This window comes from Pagrus major, chromosome 9 (assembly GCF_040436345.1).
Source record: "Pagrus major chromosome 9, Pma_NU_1.0".
Taxonomy (NCBI): Eukaryota; Metazoa; Chordata; class Actinopteri; order Spariformes; family Sparidae; genus Pagrus; species Pagrus major.
The window spans coordinates 9,427,992-9,441,607 of NC_133223.1; the positions used below are offsets into that span (position 1 = coordinate 9,427,992).

Below are 13,616 nucleotides of genomic sequence, written 5' to 3' on the forward strand. Positions count from 1 at the left end.
ACCCATTTTAAATCATGGCAACCATTCTGTCAGCTTGATTCCCTGATTGTCAGCCTGGCAACCACTTCTAAATTATACTGCTGGGCACTGAATCAGCAGTGTAGTAAAAAGCTTAAAACTGGGGAGGGAGTTGTTGCCTCTAGGCTAAAGAGAGTGGAGCTGGAATACATCCTCTGCCTGTCTCGCTCCGTTTCCTGTGATAGCTGTGAAAGCCCCGCTCTGTGCCCTCTGGCTGCAGCCTTTTGGACAGTCATGGCTTTCCTGCCAGACCCTCAACGCGAGAAGGGAGACGGAGGAGAGGAGCAGGCAGGAGAGCCAAGCTGTGATGGGAGACGGGGGTTACGGGCAGAGAGCCTGAGCCAAGGTGAAAAGAAAAATGAGACAAGAATGGAGCAGGTGTAGATTGATGATACTGTGGCAAGGTGAGTCAGAGTGAGGAAAGAAAAGGTGTGATGAAGACCACAGCAGAAAGAAAAGGTGATGCCAGACACTGAAGGTGAGAGGTAGAAGCAGTCTACTGATTGTAGGAGACAGAAGGCAGAATGCAGTTTGGCTCCGTTCGGTAGTTTTATTAGCTAAAACAGCTTTGGACACGAAAATCCTGAAGTCTGCACTTTAGCAAGTATGAATAAATCTACAGTGAGTGATTAGGACCATACTCACTTCTTCATCCAGTCTGCGATGTCCTTGGCTGTGGCTCCATAGTTCTCATAGTGGTGAAGGAACTTCCCTTTCCTAAAAGACAACAGAGCACAAGATGATCTCTAAACCTTCTGTCAGCTCGGTCCTGTTCAAACCACTGCCAGTATCATTCCTGTCATTTGATACAAAACAACCCTTGTTTGTAAAACTTACTTTATTGGTTGTATTTTTACAGCATCATTTTTTAAATTTTATTTAAAGGAACACCTCACCAAAAACCTATTCTCTGAGAATTATACTTAGAAAAGTTTGTCTGGATTTCAAAGCAAACTCAAACTCTCAGCATAAAAACATGCCACAACCTAAGAAACTCCTTAAACCACTTCTGCTGCTCCACATGTTCAGTACGTGACACGACTTCCAGCTCAGATTTGGAGGCAACATTGGAACAAGAGAGCAGCATATAAAATGATTAACTGTTCCAAACATAAGGATCAACATCAGAGGAGGGGATAATGTCACTGGAATGGTTCCTGAGGAGTCACAGTTGGAGTTAGGGCATGGCGATCTGACCACTTTTGTTTAAGATCAATCTAGAGCAGGGGTCTGCAACCTGCGGCTCCTTTGCCCCTCTGCAGTGGCTCCCTGTGGCTTTGACATTTTACATGGAAAATATTTTTTTTTTTTTTATCATCATCACTATTTTAGGCCTACAGTGATTCTTACATTGTCCGATAGTAAAAATGCGCAGCCTACACACAGAATTGTATCTGTTCTATCAAGTTGTGATTAATTGAATAATCTTGAGTTAATATCATTGTGTTTTATGCTCAAGCCAGAGGGTTGATCACTGAGGCTGAGGATAAAAAATTAGGATTAACTCACACTGAAATGGACGTGTTGTAAAGAATACAATGTGAGTGATAGCGAGCAACATGATGGATGATAGAAGTATCTTTAATGTATTATAATGTTTTAAAGGTTCTGAAATTCAAAGGCTATTTCAAGTCTTGCTATCATCTACAGGGCATTCAAAATGAGAAAAAAGGCCCGATTATAAGATTGGGCTTCCAGGGCTCGATAGTTTTTGATACTTGATGCTGAGGACACAAGTAGTGAGGTTTGATACCTGTTATTGAAGAAACCAAGTAATCCATGTTATGTGTGGTGGACAAAATAATCCTGAACAAAACTAAAGCAAATTATAACATAACCCAGTTTCTCAGACCTTCAGAAACAGAAAAGAGATTGTTTTACGAGAGCTGACAAAAGGCTCGGAGGAAAAGTTCAGCCTTGATTGATAGTCTTTCCTCCGTCTTGAATTTTGTATGTTAGCTTAAAAGTGCATATAAGAAATGCCAGTGACCCATGGCAATGCATTTGAAATGAGCTGAAAGCATCTCCTCAGCTCCACAGTCTGAAAAGATCCAAAACGTAAGCAGATTTTTCTCATAGGAATAACTTTATCTACTCTGTAACTAAATGAAGGCTGGGAAGCGAATGCGGTGGCTCAGCCTAGTGCTGACGGATCAGTGTCAATAATAACTGGCTCTGGGCAGCGACATTCTGCGAACACAGAGGTTGGTGACGACCGCAGTTACAGCTCCCAAGATACAGAGCGGACACTATTAAAGGTGATACACGATCAACACACGCTGGATTTGGAGCTTAAAACTTGCATTTCAAGTGAACTGAATACCGAGGAAGAGAGCGGCTGCTTGGAATTCAATCAGTGAGATTTATGACCAACTCTGTATTCGCTTGCTTTATCTCTGCGGCTGTAAAATAAGACGGGAAACCTTGTAAAATCAAGTTGAGGAAATGTGAAGTAAATGTCATTTGTCCCGACGGCTTCTGGTGTTTTTCTTGGTTGGAGGACAAAGCGAGGACAAAGAAGCAAAGAAATAGTTTCACTTTTGTTATTTGTTAAATTGATACAAAGTTGAGGTGTGCTGTTGTGTTGGGGAGTAAGCTCTCTTAATCTGCAGGACAGGAAAAGGTAAGACCTTGAGCGCAGTTACAGCGGGTGCAACGGCGAGATAACTCCAGTGGCGTTGATGCCGATTTACCCTACAGTGATTAGCTGCTGTTTATCAGTGAGGGGCTCATTACTGAAGCCAATAGGCTTGGATGGTCGTTAGCTAGCCCTGCGCTGACACTAATGTGCTCCCAGCTAACGGACTGGCTCAGGCTCAGCTACACATGAGTGCATGGGCGTGTGCGTGTACCTACACATACACTAACACAAGAAAGAAGTGCAAGCACACACACACACACTAACTAACCACAGAGGCACTTAATCAGTCCCGGTCTAATTAAAAGGCCAGACTGGAATGAGAGAGTGTTTAATGTGGAAATGGGGATGATAAAGCTAGTGCCGCAGAAATAAGAAGCATTAAAACAAAGCTGGAGCTACGAAGCAGCAGCGTACAGTTAACTACACTGTAAATATGAGGACAGGGCAGGGCTGCCCTGGCTGGGGGGTCTGCATTAACCAACACTATCAGTCACACTCTGAGCCCCTGCTGTTAATGTGGCTACAAATTTAAGTATGTGTGTATGTGAGCCGGTATGCATATTTAGACACTAAGGCCGAACAGTTACTTGAAATGATCAGATTACCAGAAGCTGAGTTTCACTGAAACTAAAAAGAAACGCAGAGGCCAAGTGCTACATCAACGTCACGTGTGGCCTTAAGGTGTTCTTGAAGATGAGAAAACTTTGGGACAGTATATTAAAAGCCTTTACTTAGTCTGGCCTATTAATAATTAAAAACGCTGACTCGTTTTGAGTCTTCAGGCAGACAACAGCGCTGCATGAGAGCAGCCCCTCTGATCTTGATGAAGCAGCTGCGTTTGCACAGTGTGGTTCCCGAAGCAGAAGACCTCGGCTAAAAAAAGTAAACTTTGTTCAACTCTAGCCACAATGCAATGCTTTATCATCCATGGCCAATCAAATAAGAGCAAATGATCGTTCCTGAAGTTGCAACAAAAGATTGAATCAACGCTGCCGTAATAACTTCCTGGAGTTGTAAAATCCTGTCTCATGGTAATATTAAGCACTGTGCCGTGTTTTACTGTCCAATGAGCCTTCAACCCAACCATCTGACCAAAACTCCAAAGCTTTAGATATTCAAAGCAGCAGACCTCACAATCAGGAAGTTGAAACAAGTGATTATATGATATATTTGTTTGAAAAATGACTCCAATAATCGGCTATTAAAATTGTTGTTTTTAGGCATCAACTAATCAATTAATCGACTAATCATATCAGCTCTACTTCAAAGCCAACCACAGTTTTTGTTCTTGTGAATGTTTTCTTGTTCTCGGGTCACTCTTAGAAAAGAGATCTTAATCTAAGTCAGACTGCCTGATTAAATAAAGATTAAATTAAAAAATTTTATCTGTCCCTGACAGTGACCCCCAGCTGCACCCTGCAACACTGACACTCCCAGCCTCTTACTGTGAGTTTACTTTTTCAAAGGGAATACAAGAAGATCCCAGAGCAGGTCAGAAACTTTTTCCTTTTCACCTGGTAGATGCAACTTCTGAATCTCGGGGACCAGCACTGCAAGCTGTGAGTCTGTCACCATCACTTCTGTGGGTGCTTAAGAGATCTGGACTGGACTTCTGTTTGAAGTGGCCCTACTCTGATGTTCTGAGCCTCGCAAGCGAGGGCTGGCCTAAAGTGAGACGGATGAGAGGACTTGACTCACTCAAAGTAGCAGAAGGTCGGGTAGCCTTTGACGTTGTACTCCTGCTTGAGGCCGTCAAACTCAGCTGGGTGCACATTCATCCCTGCCAGTACCTTTAAAAAAAAACAAAGGGGAAAATGAGGTGAGGGTTGTTTTGGAGTTGAGGAAAAGTGAAGGCAGAGAGACAAGAAAGAGAAAGGACATGAAAAATCACAACAGGTCAGCCATCAACAGAGGACTCCAAAATAAAAAGATGGATTACTTCAAGTATGAAAAGTGACAGCACTGAGAAACAACATGAGGTTAATGAATGTTGATGAGCAAGCTGTAATGAAACACACACACCAAGCTTTTTATTGACATTTTAATTTAAGGCGTAACTGCTCTCCCTAATTCTGCCAGCTCCCTCCCTCCCAGCAGAGGACTGCACAAGACAACCACTGTAGGAGCAAGGCCTTGTGGCAGCAGTGTGTGATGTGGGGTGATACCACAGTATAGCAGCGTGACCGACAGACTGACCGCCGCTCAGTGTAGCAGCAACAGCCACACAGAGCTGTTAACATGCTGACATTTAGCATTCATCATTTGCTGACTGCTGACATTAGTTTGCTCATGTGTTCAATATTAACATGCGAATGCATTGTATGTATCACAGTGTAGCAGCATGGTATGTTGGCATAGATTTTAAAAGTTTAGCAATGACAAGAATGCAGCTATTAGTTTTGGAGGTCTTGCACGTACAAAGGTTTTGGGCAGGAAGGAACTTTTGATCTCTCTGTGGTGCTACATCTAGAATCTAGAAATGACTGAGCTCATCCAACAAACGGGATGAAATATTTCACTCTTGACAAAAACCTTGGACTATGAGTATTATTAATATTTTTTAGTCTTTTATCAGTTGAATAATGATTTTCTGCAATGGGAGGAAACACCTCTGCATCATTTATTTGCTCTACTGTCCTGTGATACAAGGGAATATTGTATTTTTCAGTGAGGTTGTGTATGTGGTCTGCCAGTCCTAAATCATACCCTGTGGAAGACTAAGACTCAGGTGCAGTAACACCTGGCAAAAATACCTACACAACTGTTTGAAGTTAAATGATAATGATAATAATGAGTGTAGGGCGACAACTTACAATTATTTTAGTTTTTTTAATTGTAGATTATTTTCTCAGTTGATCGCTTAGTTGTTTGGTTTATAAAATGTCAGAAAATAGTGAGAACAGTCAGTCAGTGTTTCCAATAGCCAAAGATGACGTCCTCAAATGTCTTGTTTTCTCCACAACTCAAAGATATTCAGTTAACTGTCGTAGAGGACTCAGGAGTGAAGAAACTAAAAAAATACTCATATTTAAGAAGGTTAATTGAGAGACTTTTGACTTTTCCTCTTAAAATATTACTTATACTGATTAAACTGTTGCAGCTCTGAAAGGGAGAGAAATTCCTCCATACAGACATAAATCTATCTCTGAAATAAAAAATCAAACAGCTTCAACTTCCCAGGTTCCCTTTGAGGAAGTGTTGTACAACACACTGTTCATGACAAAAATAGCTTGAAGAACATCCATGAGTCATACCAGCTCTCTATGCCTTCTCCACCTTTTTCAAGTTGGCAGTGTTCTTCAACAATCCCTGTTATGTAGTCGGCTACGCTTCAAAAATGGAACTGAGAGATAAAAGCTGAATAAACCTTAAATACAGAAGTGATACAATCAAAACAACTCCCACAATAATCTGTGATTTTTTTCCTCTTGACGAGATGCAACACTTCCTGTGTCCATGACACAGAGACGAGAAACGTGTTGTACAAGTTGGCTGACCACCAATTCACTATTCAATCCTTTCACTTCTCAGCAGCACTGAATGTCTCGTGCAAAGATGGACTTACTCCCAAAAACATGCAGTTAATTATCTTTTCACTCAGTTCCTGCTTTGTGAGAGGCAATCACATTGTGTTTGTCAACTTGACTGTCTCCTGGGGCAGCTCGCCTCTCTCTGCTCTCACTGCACAGAACGTTCTTCCCAGGGTTCTTCTTCTTCTGGTGCTTGAGGAGGAGCATTTATGAACACAAAGCATTTGTTTCCCTTGCTGATCACATAAGCCTCTGGTTGCTTTTGTGCATGCATCTCTCTAGCGCAGTTTAAAAAACATTACAACAGCTGGGAACAGAGCGGCCCCCCCTCCATGGTGCAAAAGTTGCTGAGGTGCTGTACTGAGAGGTTTTGCTGGAAAGACAACTAAGGAAAAGCTCTCATTTAGGCCACACTGACAGACTGTACTCCAGCAGATTGCCAAGCTAACCATCCAGACATTCACTGCTGACACATCTCATCTAATCTGCAAACATCACAGAGGACGACAGCTGCAGATCAGACTGTTAATGCAATAAGACAGTGGACTGAGTGTGCAGGAGGGCTAGGTTTAGCAGACTTACATATTTCCCCTTGGTCTCTGTGGCCGCTTGCTGAAAGACGGGCTGCATTCTCTTACAAACGCCGCACCCTGCAACCGAAATACAACACGGAACAACAGAAGTTATTACAGAGGACTCAATAGGAACCATCGCTCTGACAGCGTCGATACAACTGTCAAAAGATTTCCCATCGTCTGCCAGGGGAATTGTTTTTTTTGTCAATAGCAGCTGGCAGTGTGCTATCTGCTGTGAAAGATATGATGTATTGAAAACCACTGACCATAAAATCTGAGCGCAACATATGGAAAAGTTCATGTTAAGGATTTACTACTGAGCAACAATAGGGAGAACAGACAATTTATTACGTTAAGTCAGTGAGAAGACTTAACTAAATTAAACTGGTGTTGAAGTGATCAGTAGGTTCATCATTTAGCCAATCTACAGAATTAAACTGTCAACATTTTTCTAACTGATTTATTGTTTCTGTCATTTATCGAGGATGCCGTTTCCAGTTATACATTTATCTGGATTTGATGCCTCTTATTATTTAATACTATTGCAAATTTTAGACTGTTGGTTAAACAAAACTTACACAGTTTTTAACAATGTTTTGATATTTTACAGACAAATCAAATAAATAAAAAATGAATTGAGAGATTAATCAGTAATGACAGTAATCATTAGATTTAGACAGTGTTTTAAAAGGTACCCAAAAGTCAAGATATCATGTTAAAATCTTACCTTGATAAAAGTGAAAGTCAACCATATAAATAGTATTTGAGTAAAAGTCTTTAAGTGTCTGAAATTAAATGTACTTAACTATCAAAAATACATGATTGATTAATAATTAATTATTTTTTTATTTTCATGTTACACACATATAGTGCCCGACCCTCATGGGTACAGGACACCAAAAGTACAGTTGCATCGGTCATAGAATCCATTACAATTCGTTTCATTACAAAATTACAAATTATTATTTATATGGTAATAAGTTATATAGATATATTTTGCATTCTCTCCCATGCTTGACAGAGAAACTATGCAACAAAAAGGTTCCAGTAAATTTGAATCGTCCTTGACAAAATAGGGTCTTTACCTTCAGTAAAGAGTAGTCTAGTAGTTTACGCCTACTACCTAATAATGAAAAACCCGACCATCTTATCTTTCATTTGAGTAGAAAGCACAAAACCTAACACCATTATTTAAGCCTTCCTTTCCTTTTATTGACACTGAAGTGAAATTATCTTTGCCCAGAGGTATTTTACCGTTGATCACACAGCATTTTGCATCCTCAAAAACTGGCCATAACTATTAATAGTGCTATCTAAATTACTTATGTTAGGATTTTTATCCACATCATTTATACAGTCATCAAGACTGCCAAAACAACTATTAAAATCCCCACACACATAAACACAATCCACATCAGACAGGCCAAATGTCTGAGCTGTTAAATGTCCAAAAGAGCTAGATCTTCTGTATTCTTCTGGAGGTAAATAGCAGGAGAAAATAACAAAACAATACCCAGAAGACCTTTTCTTAAACTAAAAGTGCTAATATCACATCCACTGATTTGTCCATTACTTTTACTTCATAACCCTCAAACAGTTTGTTCCTGACCAGAAAACCCACTCCCCAAGATCCTTTAGCAAGTGGCCCTACTGATTATCTGCCTGGCTGATTATCAGATCTGATATTCAGCATTTTTCTGATTATCAGAATCAGTGTTTTTTTTTCCCTTTAAAGGAGCACTCTGTAAGAAATGTAATTGAGAAGAGAAAGATCTTCATTGGCTGATTTTTTTCTGCCTAAACAAACTAAATAAACAAACTCTCTTTGTTTTCATGACTGAACAAACAAACTGACCTTAAAGGACAACACAATTTCATACTGTTTTACTTTGTTTATATGTGGCGGACCCTGCCACCGTTCGAGCTTCAAACAGTGTTCTGGGACCTTAATTTACTCTGAGAACAGCTTGTTTATTCACTTATGTATTATTACCTCATTATTAGTGTAAATATTAAAATTCTCAGTTTGAATCCAAAACTACAGAATGCCCCTTTAACTTATTGCTGATAAAAGAAAATAATTAAAACATGCTCTGCTCTGGTTCTGATGCAACATGTATCTTCATGCATCAAGATAGCAAATAAATGTAGTAGAGTAAAGGGTACAATATCTGCCTCTGAAATGTAGTGGAGTTGAAATATAAAGTAGCTGTACTTGAGTAAATGTACTTTGTTACATTCCATCGGTGTGTTTTGTCCTATTCCTATTCTATAAAAACTGCACACTATATCTACAGATGAGAAAGTGTTTATCATCAGGTATTATTAATGAAAAAAAATCACCACAGTATTGATTATGACAGTGTTGTATGCCCCAGACTGTTGATTAAGTCCACCTACTGTTTTTCCCCTCTTAAAATGGGGCATCTTATATGGTACATTTTTCACTTTTTGTGGACAACAATAGCTGCTGTCAGTTTCTGCTGGCACACTGTCTTCCAATCACATTACATAGTAATGAGAGCACCACTTGTCCCAGTTCCTGCAAACTACTGAACACTGTGATAATGAAAGGACTCACAGGGGGCATAGAACATCATGAGGATAGGCCTCTCCTCCTTCTTCAGCAGCTTCCTGAAGTCCTTAAAGAGTGGGGGGGGCAAAAAGATGATTAAGAAGCTTTATCATTTATAAACAAAAGATATGCAGAGCACATAAAATAACTGAAGGTGTAAGAGCTTAATTTGTCCAAGTATAACAGCAGTATTGTTGACTGAAGCTGAAAGTCAGCGTTCACATACAACATCTTGATCCCTGCGACAGCTTGCTCCAGGGGAGTATCTCTCCATTTAGCATACAGAGTTTTAAAATAACTAAGCACGCCTTCATCTTTGCTTTTTCAGCAGTTTATTAGACTGTGTATATTACACAGTCTCCACATCAGCAAAGACAGAAAAAAAGAGGACTTTCTTCTTTTGGACACCAGCAGATCAGGCCCCATACCAGCTTCTCTCCCTAACCATCACCTCCATGAGCTCAGCTACTGTGCTTCCTAAAAAAAAAAACATATTCAGCAAAATCTTTTGACACCTTCAACAAGCCTCCCAGCAGTGGACTAGCAGGTGAGAACCGACAGGACTGCTCATTAAATCAAAGGTCTTTCAAAGTGCTGTATGTACCTACAGCGTCTCAGGATGTCAGGTCGTGGGTGGATGTGATGGAGGCTTTTTAACAAGACTGCCATCTGACCTGGCTGGATGGGAACTGTCTGGGGAAGTTTTTTAGGCTGTGTTGTAGACAGGGCAGTGTTGCTGGACTCCATACACAAGGCTGGACAGCACTTTGATGATGAAGCCCCGCTACTTTTATATGTGGAGTTTAGTGTTGCAGAGGTGGACATGCTGCAGTGTCAACTTCAAAAGCTGATCAAACCCTCAACAGAGAAGGAGAGTCGGACCGTGCATCATATTAACTGCTTCCTTGCTGTCACACTTACTCTATGTCCACATGGATGTTTGGATGTCTTTAATTAACAGTTAAGGCTTCTTCATCCAAAGCTCACAAGGTTGTTGAGGTCACTACTTACTTTTTCTGTCTCTACGTGGACAACATCTTTTGCCTCAGGGTTCTCCTCCCACAGTGGGGGTCCCGACGGGTCTTTTAAAAATGCTACCATGGACTGAAAGGAGGAAAAAAAGAAAAGAGTGATGAATCAGTGAGTCTGAACAAAGGCAACACTTAGATCATCCAACAACTTGTTGCAGGCACAAAATTATCCTGTAAACAACAGAGTGACTGGTGATGATTTACTTGAGCATCATACCTAAATTTAGTGCCGGCAACGCTGTAGGCAGTGCCAGGTGGAAGCTCATATACACCAACATGTTCGTGCATCCAAGAGGTGTAAAAGCTATTTCAATACCTTTAAGTGTCTGGTAATGGGCTTGGTAAAACTCCCTGTAAATATAATGAACCATATGTCTGCGAAGGCAACAGCAGGAAGTATTTCATTCAGCAGTGCTATAACAATGACAGCATGGACATGGGCAGAATATTTAATCATTATGATGTTATTTTCAGCATTACTTGGTAATGGTTTAAACTGAAACTTTTGGTGTTTTATTGTCTCAGAGGCCCTTCCATCTGTCAGGGAATGAAATGTGAGCCAGCAGAATAATTAAATTAAAAACAAAACAGCAAAACCTCCCAGATTTCCTTTTGATGGGTTTCTCACTAATTCAGATGAAACCAATAGAAGAAGTCAGTTCTACATATTTCAGAGAATCTTAAGTAGAGCTGAGCAGTTTATCATTTTAATATCCAAGCAACAATTTGATTTTCAAAAATGTCAAAACGCAAGACCTGTGATTTTGTACCTGGTTGTGAAAGAGGGGAACGTTTTAGTTGGTGACCCTCAATTTGTCAGGCTTGAGTAAGTGTAGCCAGCAAATTTAAAAAGCTGCAGTTACTCACAGTCAGTTTGCCAATCTACATAATGAAACGTGGCTGCTGCGTGGTTCATATGCTCTATGAATATTGGTGTCTGGACTATTTATGCTCAGTCAAAGATGGTTTGTTTATTCAGCAGTTACAGAGCAACATTATCATACATTTGGAGTCGTATGTTTTGCCATCTGATGAATCTTAGTCCGATATTCCCCTCCTTTTAGCTCTGTTTTTGATCTTTATATCAGCATACTCATCATGTAGGAACAAGATATGATTTTGCTTGGCAGAAAACTCATGTAGACCAGGAGATTAATTTAAAGAAAAACATTTTTAACAATTAAAACCTCTTAAATATCCGATTCAAGGACTTTCAAAGACTTTCCAGGCCCAATTCCCTCAAATGAAAGAACCAAACATGTAATAGTTTGAGACATGGATTGAGGTTAATTACTGTTCAAACACTGATACAGGCTTTACAGAAGCTCACAGATAACAATTAAAAAGAGAGGTCTGAACGTGTGAACACGTCTCAACTGTGCTGCTGTATTACAGTGATGGAAGAAAACGGCATGAGTCACACATGCAGACAGCTGAACGCAGCCAATTTACTAATGTTTAGTAAAAACTAAATATATCAAAAGAACTTAACACAAAATATACAAATTCAAGCATTTGATTTTTCTGGCATATTAACATACTTTCCAAGATGTGAAATTGCTCTTATCAAACAACATAATTAAATTAAATGACAAACGTATAACATATTGCTGCACTCGAGCTGACAGTTCATGTAAAGAATACAGAATTTCAGCTGCACACTCACCTTGAAGGTAGCCGGCCTGTTGTACTCCGTGTGGAACGTCCCATCTCTGCAAGACACACCAGGCACAGTGCTCACAACACCAGGAGTAAATTGTGAACAACATGCGTCTTAAGCTGCGAACTCAGCATTACTCTCCATAAAGCACTGAGGTGTGGAAGTGTCTGACAACCAGCTGAGTTTCTGGTTACTCACTTGTAATGCAACAGCTCAGCTCCTCCGCGTTTGGAGCTCGGGTCCACCTTCACTTTCTTACAGAGCTTACGGCCCTCTGAATCTCTGAGAGAAAAGAGATGAAAAATACAAAAAAAAAAAGTCACGTTTTGGTGATATCTGAAACATTTAAAAAAAAAGATGCAATGATTAAATTGGACAAAATGTATAAAGTAAATTATTTGGCTTGATAAAACACTTGAATGTTACCCATCACTTCAAAGAGGTTCAAACAGCCCTGTAATCAAAAAACCCTATAATCAAAAAGCCCTGTAATCAAAATTTTATGCACAGACAAATCTGAACTTCACAGACTTTGTAATCATCAATTTGCTATTGGAATGATTCATCACAGAAAACTAATTTTCCCCCAAATTTAATCCAGACTTTTTTCTTTCCTTCCAACAAAACAGCTTAGTAAAACTCTCCTCGGTGAAACTCCTGACGTGTCGACGATTATCACACATATCAGCATCTCTTCATATAAAGCATTATTTTCTACTTTAAATACTTATATCCATTATTACCCTTCTGTTCAGTAATTACTTGTTTAATTATTATTCACTATTTATATAATGCACTATTTCTTCTGATTAAGAATGTGTTTTGCCAACATTTTTTTTGGTCAAAATGTGTTTAAAATAAAGCCTCAGAGAACTGAACTCTGAACAAAGGAGAGAATATGCTGCATGAAGACATAACTGCATTAACGTTTCATCAGTTCAATCTAATTACATGTACAGGGTTATAAAACAAGGCTCCCTGCTCCATTTATTAGTTGCTTCAGTATGCATACACAAATATCTGCAATGCTGATTACAACCTGTACTGTACAGCATGTCGGCATACACAAATTACATAAAATGTTACAATGTATAGAGGCTTATTTCTGTAATTGAAAAAAAGGAAAGTTGGAAAGGAAATAAATATGCATCGAGCCACCTACGCACACTTCACACTTGCTACAGTGAGGCTTTATCAGCGGAATGAAGCACTCCTCCTCTTCTGTAATAACGTGAAATGAAAATATGCATTCATTTAGAGGCAGAGAGATGAAAGAGATCTTTGCTGGAGAGAAGGTCTGATGCTAACATATTCAAAGAGGGGGAATTCAATTATGGCTCCTAGACACACAGCGAGTTGAATATTCTGTATGTTCAGTGTAGTTCTAAGTCTGTGTGTGAGGGTATTGATCCACAGTATTGCAGGTAATGACTGTGTGCTTAAAGCCATATTCTGCTGACTCATGAAGGCAGATGGCACCAGTCGGGGCACACCAGGAGCAGATGTGACCTTGACATGTATCTGGAGATGACGCGCAGTCATCCGATTCGAGACCAGTCTGCTGCTTCCGACTCCTTGAAACGCTG

At 39.9% G+C, this 13,616-nt stretch overlaps 1 protein-coding gene across 1 annotated transcript in view; it reads right to left on the reverse strand.

Moving 5' to 3' along the window:
* pdia5 (protein disulfide isomerase family A, member 5) overlaps positions 1 to 13,616 on the reverse strand; it is a 62,767-nt gene that overhangs the window by 26,956 nt on the left and 22,195 nt on the right. Inside the window, exons 4-10 of the mRNA XM_073473608.1 lie at positions 12,229 to 12,312; positions 12,037 to 12,082; positions 10,351 to 10,443; positions 9,346 to 9,406; positions 6,772 to 6,839; positions 4,358 to 4,449; positions 664 to 735 (exon numbers count right to left, since the gene is read on the reverse strand). Of these exons, the coding sequence (XP_073329709.1) occupies positions 664 to 735; positions 4,358 to 4,449; positions 6,772 to 6,839; positions 9,346 to 9,406; positions 10,351 to 10,443; positions 12,037 to 12,082; positions 12,229 to 12,312 (516 nt within the window). The remainder of the gene's footprint in view (positions 1 to 663; positions 736 to 4,357; positions 4,450 to 6,771; positions 6,840 to 9,345; positions 9,407 to 10,350; positions 10,444 to 12,036; positions 12,083 to 12,228; positions 12,313 to 13,616) is intronic.